The 10,328-nt window shown below is 48.7% G+C and overlaps 1 protein-coding gene across 3 annotated transcripts in view; it reads right to left on the reverse strand.

Moving 5' to 3' along the window:
• The window catches only part of AGGF1 (angiogenic factor with G-patch and FHA domains 1), a 39,275-nt gene extending 38,454 nt beyond the window's left edge, over positions 1-821 (reverse strand). For 2 of the 3 annotated variants that reach the window (XM_005288293.5, XM_008167533.4), the window contains exon 1: positions 406-820. In XM_005288293.5, the coding sequence (XP_005288350.1) occupies positions 406-588 (183 nt within the window). In that variant the 5' untranslated portion in view covers positions 589-820. Of the gene's footprint in view, positions 1-405 lie in introns of all 3 variants that reach the window. The other variant, XM_008167534.4, reaches the window with a different exon arrangement.
• Between the last annotated feature and the right edge of the window lie 9,507 nt (positions 822-10,328).

A 10,328-nucleotide genomic window follows, 5' to 3' on the forward strand; every position in this document is an offset into this window, starting at 1 on the left:
CTAAGTTCCAATGCTGGGCACTCAATTTGAGAAGCTAAATTAGATCAAATATCCCTGTGGGACTTTCCCTAGACTGAAGAATTTTAGAGGTTATGATTGTCTGGTGCTGCAGCTGAGGAAAACAGCTCAGCGACATGATGGGCTAACAGGGCCCAAAGCCTGTCAAGAGCCAGAGGGAACAAGGGGCTGGGCTTGCAGACCCGGATCTCTGAGAGAAAACCCTGAAAACTCAGGAATTGATGAGGTGTCTGGCTGCTAAGGAAAGGGCAGCGCCAGTGTGGGAAGGGGGCTGTCTGGTGGGGGGAAGGGGAGCAAACCACAGCGGTGAGGGGAGGGCGTGTCCGGGTGACAGGGGGAGACTCGGGGAGGGGACAGACCCGCAGCGGCGTAGGACGGGGTCGGTACCTGTGTCTGCAGCGCCTCGTTGCTCTCCTGGGCCTCCCGGTAGAGCCGCTCCGTGTGGCGCAGCAGCCTCTGCACCTGCTCCAGCTGGCTCCGGCAGGACCCCAGCTCCGCCTCCAGCACCTCCACCTTCCCCTGCAGAGCCCGCAGCTCGGCGCCCGGCTCCGGGAGCGGCGGGGAGGCCATGCCCGGGGCTCTAGTTCCCAGGGTCCCTCAGCGGCCGGAGCAGAGGCGCAGCCAGAGCCAGGAGACAAAGCGGCAGCGGCGGCCTCCCGCCATGGCCCCGCCCCAGGGACTCCCTGGCGCCCGGCTAATAACGCTTCTGAAGAAAAGTTTCCGGCGGGAACGAGAGGCTGCGGCAGTGCGCAGCCCACTACACTAGCACCAAGGGGCGGGGCAGGGGCGAGTGACCCGGAAATGATCCCAGGGCAACAGGAAGCGACCGACGGTGCTAGGGCTCAGCTATGCGCCTGCGCAGTGCGTCTAGGTATATAAATAGGGAGGTTTATGGCGGCCTTCTTTGGTGTTCGTTCAGGGGGTGCTCGGAGTTCAGTGCACTGGGCACCGCCATTGGCGGGAGGGACTCCGCATTAGTGACGCTGTTGGAGGGCAGCATGCGGTGGTACCTCACAGGCGGGATGGGGAGGGGAGTAACTGGCTACAAGGGGTTCAGGACAAGTCTTGCATCTGAAGAAGTGAGGTTCTTACCCACGAAAGCTTATACTCCCAATACTTCTGTTAGTCTTAAAGGTGCCACAGGACCCTCTGTTACTGGCTACAAGGGGTTCCGGATAAGTAGCCGGTGGGGTAGGAGAGCCTGATCCTGGGCAGCCTGATTGCTCAGGGCGGGGGCTCTTCAGCCCCGCTCGAGAGAGCGGCCTGCCTCTGGGCGGACGGGTGTGGGGGGGTGGGGGAGTGTGTGTGTAATGACAGCTGCAGAAACGCTGAATAGCAACCCCAGTCCCATTAATCACAGTGAGCTGGAAGACTCTGCTGAGCAGTCTGTGGTCGTCATTGCTCTGAGCACGCGCTGAATTTGAGTCAAATCGGATAGAGATTGGGTCTGTTTTAGGTTAAATTTTATCCTGCTTGTATCTTATAAATTGAAATCTGAATATGGTACAGAAACTGGTGTTTCCAAAAAAGTTGATGTACATGTACTACTATGAGTGATAGAGCTGAATTAAATTTTAAACTACTATTTCACTCTCCTTTCCTGCAAACTGGTGTAATTCCTTGCTGATGTGTAAGTCAGAGCATTGTCTTATAGGGATTCTTAAAGCATCACACAGTCAAATCCAAGAGCTAGTGTATTCAAAACCCTGAATGGAAGGTATTAATAATACTTCCAGTCAGATTCAAAGAGTGCTACACAATTTATTAGTAACCAGATATTTATACTAAACACATGCAAACATTGTAAACAGAATATTTCTGAAATAACTTTTAAAGCAAAAACATCCACTCCACCTTTTCCCACCTCTGCTCTGCCCTCTCCCCTCTCCCCTGAGACCCCTGTGATGGGTTCCCCCTGGGGTGCTGTCAGGAAGTGGGGTACCACTGAACCCTCTGACCCACCAGCTCCCTCTCTCACTGTGCTGTTGTTACAAGCTGCAGACCACTCCCGGTCTTACACTTCCACAAGCGTTCATACAGGTAGGGACACACCCAGATGCAGTTACATGCAGGCTCTCTGACTAACCACTGCACAAGCCAACAGTAGAAAGGCTAAAGCCAAGGTAACTCTCAGCTCTCCAGACACATACCCCCTCTGGAGCATAAACCCAAAATTATACCATCTTGCACTGCACAGGGAACTGTACAGTGTAAGCTCATAGAGTTCTTCTCCCTCCTCCTCCAATGTGGAGAGGAATATGCAACAGCCTTTGCCCCTTGAGCTACAATTTCCCACACACTTCACTCCAACTCACTGGTTTAGATAAAGCAAAAACAAGTTTATTAACTACAAAAGATAGATTTCTAAGTGATTAAAAGTGATAGCAAACAGATCAAAGCAGATTACCTAATAAATAAACAAAAACACAAACAAAGTCTAAGATACTTGAAAGATAGGATATGAATTAGCAAATTCTCACCCTGGCTGATGATACGAGCAGGCTGCAGATTCTTAAGGGACAAGTTGCACTTGCTTTATAGCTTGGAATTCCCAGGTCTTTCATACATAGGCTAGAAATCCCTTTAGCCTGGTTCCAGCACTTCCCCCACTTCAGTCTTTGTTTCTCAGGTGTTTCCAGGAGTCTTCTTGTGTGGGGAGTAAAGAACCACAGATGATGTCACTCCCTGCCTTATATAGCTTTAGCACAGGGCAGGAACCCTTTGTTTCAAAACTTGGTTCCCAGGCCAGTTTGTGGAAAAATACTGACATCCCAAGTTGGAGTCCAGAGACATGTGGTCTGGTCACATGCCCTTGCAGTGTTATAGCTGCCATTGCTTATAGGCTGGCCAAAATGCCCACAGGAAGGTTAAGCTCTTCCACAGTCCATTGTCTTTGCTGATGGCCCATCAGCCCCATCTGACTTTCTTCTTCGCTATTGTACCTGAAAGGCTGGCTGTGGGTGTTTTTCAGAGTAAGCCCATTTGAAATACAGATCCCTAGTCAATATTCATAACTTCAGATACAAAAACGATGCATGCATACAAATAGGATAATCCTATTCAGCAAATCATAACTTTTCCAATGACACCTCACATGCCCCATCTTGTACAAAATGCATCATAATTATGTCATAATTATATCAGATTCATACAACTGCAGTGTCACCGCTGAACAGTTCAGGGTGCCAGCCCTGCTCAACAGCTGATTGGGGGTACAGGGCCAGGGCCCCTAGAGCAGCAGCTCCGGCCAGCCACATGGGTGCTGAGCACCCCCTATTTTTTTCTATGGGTGCTTGAACCCCTGAGCATCCGCAGAGTTGGTGCCTATGCTTGCTGCAGCACTCAATAATTTCTCAACAATTAGCTCTCCGAATGTGAGCAAATCCTCACTCATAGCCACAGCAGCTACTAAGTCCTCTTTTTCCATGTTGACTGGAAATGGAACATCGTTTAGGGGTTCGTCAAACTCTTCAATATTCTCGTCTTGCACACTTTCCACCGGCACAACACATTTGTCTTTCCTGAGATAGTTGGAAATTGTTGTTGGCTTTTACATCTTACTATGCCTCAGCAACAAGATGAACACAAGCTAGCAAATGTAAAGTTTTCAGGATAGTCTGAACATCTGCATTGGGATCTGCATCAAGAGCTACAATAATCCAATTTATGATTTTTTTGATCGGTAATGTCCCTTCATGTTCTTAATCACACCTCAATCCATAGGTGTGCAGAGCAGTTATCCAGGTAAAAGTCATATTTTATGACTCTGCAAGCAAAGCTGACAATCCCACTTTTTTAGCCAGTTGATGAAAATCTCACCCCATCATCCAGGCATTCGCTGAGCTGACAAAATTGAGGGGAAGTTTACTGAAATCCTTCAGAAAGCATGTGGGTCATTTTGACTTCCCGATCATGGACGGTGGGCATTTGTCACACCCATCCATGTTGGCACAGACAAGCACAGTTTCCTGCCCTTTGAAGCTTTCCCTCCTTTTAGCTTTTCATTTTTTTCTACATGTCTGTGACGGGTTGGATCACAGAAACCCCCTTGGGAGCTGCCACCAGATGTGCAAAGACTACCCCTGCTTCTGTTTTCCCTGCCAGCTCAGGACTCCAGCACCCTGTCTTGCTGAGCCAGACACTCCTGTTTGGCTTCAGACACAGATCCAGGGTCTGAATCACTTGTCCCAAAGCTGCAAGTTTACTTGAAAACAGCTGACAGTAGTGCGCTTGTCTTTAGCACTCAGATGCCCAACTCCCAATGGGGTCTAAACCCAGATAAATCCGTTTTACCTTGCATAAAGCTTATACAGGGCAAACTCATAAATTGTTCGCCCTCTATAACACTGATAGAGAGATATGCACAGTTGTTTGCTCCCCCAGGTATTAATACATACTCTGAGTAAATTACTAAATAAAAAGTGATTTTATTAAATACAGACAGTAGGATTTAAGTGGTTCAAAGTAGTAACAGACAGAACAAAGTAAGTCACCAAGCAAAATAAAATAAAATGCGCAGATCTATGCCTAATCAAACTGAATACAGATAATTTCCTCACCAGTTCCAGAGTGCTCCCTTTTACAGGCTAATCTCCTTTTAGCCTGGGTCCAGCTATCACTCACACCCCCTGCAGTTACTGTCCTTTGTTTCAGTCTCCTTCAAGTATCCTGGGGGGGGGTGGAGAGGCTCCTTCTTTAGCCAGCTGAAGACAAAATGGAGGGGTCTCCCACAGGTTTAAGTAGATTCTCTCTTGTGGGTGGAGACCTCCCTCCTCTGCAAAGCCCAGCTCCAAGATGGAGTTTTGGAGTCACCTGGGCAAGTCACATGCCCCTGCATGACTCAGTCTTTGCATTGTCCACATGGCATCTTGCATGTCTCCAGGAAGACTTCTCATGTGGATTGGAGCATTCCAAGATGCATTGTTCCCTAAGTGTCTCCTGATCAGGTACTTAACCTGGCAAATTCCTTCCTAAAGAAGCTGACCAAATGCCTCACAAAGCTTACTTAGAAATCAGGCAAGCATACAGCCCATATTCTTAAGCTTGAGTAGAAAATGATATATACGTACAAATAGGATGAATAGATATAGTAGATCACAACCCTTACGGAGATATGTTACATGGCACAGGCAGCATAAAACATATTCCAGTTATGTCATACATACATTTATAAGCACCCCCTCCCCATAAAGCCTTATGGGGTACACTGTCACACTCTCCCCCTGAACTTACTGCCAGAGACTTGGACACTGTCCATGGCGGAGGCAGTACCTGTAAAATTTCTGTTTGTTTCTGGTCACACTTCCTTTCAGTACCTTGAAACCATATGGTGTCACTCCTGGGGGTTCTAGCCCGTTTTGGGGTCCCTGGTCCCCAGATGCTTGCAAACAGGTAGGGATGTAGTATTGCTAACCGAATGCCGGCAGCAATACTCATTAACGTGGAGGTATCTTGGCATTTAGCCACCAATGCCATGAGGCGGTGTGCCTCAGTTCCCCCTTCTACACAGCAGCATAGGCCTGTTATGCTTTTGCTGCTTTTTACAGGTATGGGCTGTAAAGTAACATGTTGGTGGGGCTGTCCTGTCACCATCCCCAGCATGTATAACAGCTTATTCCACAAATCAAATATGTTCCACATCTTTAAAGGGTTTACCACTAGTGTGAATTCTTTTGTTTTATCCCATAGGTGAATTAGCAAAAGACACAAGGTTAACAGCAAATCTACAGTGGACAGGCTTCGTTCACTCAATTTGACTTGTTTAGCACCCATTGCATTTTCCCAGTTCTCTGTGCCCTCTGGTAGACCCTCTGATGCAGATTCCTCTGCCTCTTTGGGGAAGACTTCTAGTTCGGGCATGTGCTTGGGTCTTTGGCCAGGAAAGGGTGTACTACAACCATACTTGTCCTCGGCCCCTCCCTCTGGAGTTTCTCTGGGCTGGGCCCCACTCCCTTGTGAAGTTCCTCCCATGAAGAGATTTCCCCCCCCCCGTGTCTTGGAGAGAAAGTTTTATCTCTTGCAAGTGTAGCAAGAACAGCAGCTTTCCCTGGGGTGCTCTGGACCCCTTTGGGCACCCCACTTTCTGTTTCCAATGGGTCAGCTGGATAGACCCCCTCATCCTGGAGGCCTGACCCCCAGGTTTCCCTTAAAACCTGATCCACAGGAGAGGAGGCTGGCATTTCGAATGCAGACTTTTCACCCTCCTCCTGGGAAAGCCCCTCCCCACAAAAGGTGGGTGGACTATCTGGCCCCCCCTGACCTTCCATCTGGGCTTCCCTCTTTGATCTCCCCTCTGGGTCCGACACTCTTGTGTCCCCTGAAAGGGAAGGTGATCCTGCCCCAGCTGTGGACTCACAGCTACCAGCTACAACAGACCTCACACTGGCCCGCAAAATCCCTCCCCTTCCACTCGGGTTGGGCTGGCACTCAGCTATAGAGTCCTTGGGGCCTGTTCCCACCACAGTGGTCCCCAGGACCCCAACTTCCACCTTTGGGACACACACCTCTGTGCACCCCAGGGCAGGCCCGGCCCCCTGCTGACCTGCAACTTCCTGGCAGTCAGCAGCTGTGGTGGCCTCCTTGTTACAAGGTGGTACATCCCCCTCCCCCGGGGAGATGATTAGGGGACAGGAGCTGGCTTCATCCAGCTCCTCCCTCTGGAACTTCCCTTGAGCCCCAGAGCTACAGGAACCCAGCTCCTCCCTCTGGAACTTCCCTTGAGCCCCAGAGCTACAGGAACCGGCTACAACCAGCCCTGCCCCCGAAGCTGCATCCTTTACTGCTGCAGAGGAATCTAAGAGACACCCTCCTATTCCCCCAGCAGTCTGTGTGACTTCACCCCCCCCTCTGGGGCTTTTGGCACAAGATTCCTTCTCACTGCTAACCAACCCTGGGACAGATTCTGCCACACTAAAGAAATCATTCCCCAGTAGAAACAGTGCAAAATTGTGTGCCACCGTTGCAACAGTCAGCTCAGCCTGCAAATCCCGAGTTTGCATGTGTACTTTAGCTAAAGGTGCAAGGACTTTGTAACCCCCGACCAGCTCTAATTCTGCCATTTTACCTGGCAACAGATCCTTCTCCTGGGTTAGGTCCCTCCTGACCACAGAAATCTCAGCACCCGTGTCCCTTAATCCAAGAAGCATTTGACCATTCAATTTAACAGCATGCATATGCTCATTGCTGGGTTGTGTGGAAGCAAGCTTTACAAATCCTGTGTGGAAAGAGGCCACAGCCTGGCTCTGAGAAGCCGCAGCTTCACTCAGTAAGGGACACTTATTTCTCAGGTGCTCAGTGGACTTACAATGATAGCACCTCTTGTGCTCCTCTGCTTGCACAGGAAATTTGGGTCGAGTACCAGGGGAATGGGGAGGTGACCGCCCAGCCTCTTTTTTCCCAGACCCAGGGGTAAAACGGTGATTCTGCTTTCCCCCAACCTTATACCCTTCTGCCAGTGGTTTGTGTTTGATTGCAGCTTGGGCTTGTTCATAAGAGTCAGCATACTCAGCTAATTCACCCACTGCATTTACCTTTTTGTCCCACAAATACTGTTTTACCTCATCACTGCACATATTCAGGAAATGTTCCTGAGTAACTAGATCACACATCCCTTCAAAGCTGGTAATGCCTCTCCCCCGCACCCATTTATCTACCAAATCTCTCATTTCATTGGCATAAGCCACATTACTTAATCCAGATCCCCTCTTAAGGCTCCTGAATTTAACCCTGTAGGTTTCAGGTGTAACCTGAAACTGTTTCAAAACCAGTTCCTTAAATTTACCATAGTTTGAAGCATCATCAATAGGCATCTTATTGAATATGTCCAGAGCTCTGCCAGTCAATTTTGCTATCAATGTGGTCATCTTCTGATCTTCAGGGATGGCATGGAGGGTGCACAGTCTCTCAAAGGTGATGAAATATTCGGCGATATCGCTGGACTCATCATACTGTGGACATAGCCGCTCCCATTTGTGGATTTTTGGGGAAGTGGAGCCAGCAGGGGGAGGGTTTCGTCTCTTTGACTCCATAACAGCCAGTTCATGCTTCCGGGCCTCCCTCTGGGCCTCCATAGCCCTCTCGTGGGCAGCTGCCTCTGCCTCCGCCGCCGCTCGCGCCCTCGCTGCCTCCCTCGCTGCCTCTGCCTCCGCCCTCGCTGCCTCAACCTCCATAGCTCTCTTGTGGGCAGCCTCTTCCCTTGCATGTTCTGCCTCCATGGCACTAATTTCTAATTGTCTTAGTTCCAGCCGTCTCTTATGTTCACTTTCTCTCTCTTTTGCTTCCAACCTGGCCAGCTTTAGTTTACTAGCAGCATCACTGGTACTCATTGTCCTGCTTTCTTGTGCTGGGCTACAACCCCTCTGCAGTTCACTGGAACTGAGATCACTAGTACTCATCTTCCTGCTTTCTTGTGCTGGGCCACAACCCCTCTGCAGTTCACGGAAACTGAGATGCACTCAGCTCAGGGGATTCTTAGTTAACAGAGAGCTTCCTTTTCTGTCCCTACTTCCCTTGCCCGAAATAAGCAAACAGAAAATAACAAACCAGTAACCACTTTGTCTGTTCTCCAGCCACCACACTTAAAACTCACTTAAAATCACTACCAGTATCTCAAAGCAATCAGCTGTGCACAGACCCTGCTCGACTACGCCACTGTGACGGGTTGGATCACAGAAACCCCCTTGGGAGCTGCCACCAGATGTGCAAAGACTACCCCTGCTTCTGTTTTCCCTGCCAGCTCAGGACTCCAGCACCCTGTCTTGCTGAGCCAGACACTCCTGTTTGGCTTCAGACACAGATCCAGGGTCTGAATCACTTGTCCCAAAGCTGCAAGTTTACTCGAAAACAGCTGACAGTAGTGCGCTTGTCTTTAGCACTCAGATGCCCAACTCCCAATGGGGTCTAAACCCAGATAAATCCGTTTTACCTTGCATAAAGCTTATGCAGGGCAAACTCATAAATTGTTCGCCCTCTATAACACTGATAGAGAGATATGCGCAGTTGTTTGCTCCCCCAGGTATTAATACATACTCTGAGTAAATTACTAAATAAAAAGTGATTTTATTAAATACAGACAGTAGGATTTAAGTGGTTCAAAGTAGTAACAGACAGAACAAAGTAAGTCACCAAGCAAAATAAAATAAAATGCGCAGATCTATGCCTAATCAAACTGAATACAGATAATTTCCTCACCAGTTCCAGAGTGCTCCCTTTTACAGGCTAATCTCCTTTTAGCCTGGGTCCAGCTATCACTCACACCCCCTGCAGTTACTGTCCTTTGTTTCAGTCTCCTTCAAGTATCCTGGGGGGGGTGGAGAGGCTCCTTCTTTAGCCAGCTGAAGACAAAATGGAGGGGTCTCCCACAGGTTTAAGTAGACTCTCTCTTGTGGGTGGAGACCTCCCTCCTCTGCAAAGCCCAGCTCCAAGATGGAGTTTTGGAGTCACCTGGGCAAGTCACATGCCCCTGCATGACTCAGTCTTTGCATTGTCCACATGGCATCTTGCATGTCTCCAGGAAGACTTCTCATGTGGATTGGAGCATTCCAAGATGCATTGTTCCCTAAGTGTCTCCTGATCAGGTACTTAACCTGGCAAATTCCTTCCTAAAGAAGCTGACCAAATGCCTCACAAAGCTTACTTAGAAATCAGGCAAGCATACAGCCCATATTCTTAAGCTTGAGTAGAAAATGATATATACGTACAAATAGGATGAATAGATATAGTAGATCACAACCCTTACGGAGATATGTTACATGGCACAGGCAGCATAAAACATATTCCAGTTATGTCATACATACATTTATAAGCACCCCCTCCCCATAAAGCCTTATGGGGTACACTGTCACAATGTCCTCTATCACAGAGCCCTTTCAGATAAAGTGCTGTTTTGTCAGCATTGCTGATGTCAAACGGGGGAAACTTTTCAAGAATGAGGAAGTTTTTCACACTGTCACTGCTCAGCTGCTGGTTTGTCCACCGACTGTTTTTTGCCAGGCTCTTTTTTGTAAGCAACATTGAAGTGTTTCTTCCATCTGGTAAACCATTCAATCTAAGTTCAATCGTTCAATCTAAGTAAGGCAGCAAGCTGAAGGGCTAAGAGAGCCTGGTCGACATCAGGGACTTTTCCTTCACGCCTGTGCTTACGGCAGCTATTAAACTGTCCGTCTTTGTATTTAGCCAAAAGCTTATCCTGCTGCTTCCACATTCTGCATACAGCCAATCTGTGCAACTCCCACTTGACTGCACGTTGGTTTTGAGTAGCCCCTGGCATTTGACAGTCTTGGACTATCTGTACTTTTTCTTTCAGTGAGAGA

Source organism: Chrysemys picta, chromosome 6 (assembly GCF_011386835.1).
Source record: "Chrysemys picta bellii isolate R12L10 chromosome 6, ASM1138683v2, whole genome shotgun sequence".
NCBI lineage: Eukaryota > Metazoa > Chordata > Testudines > Emydidae > Chrysemys > Chrysemys picta.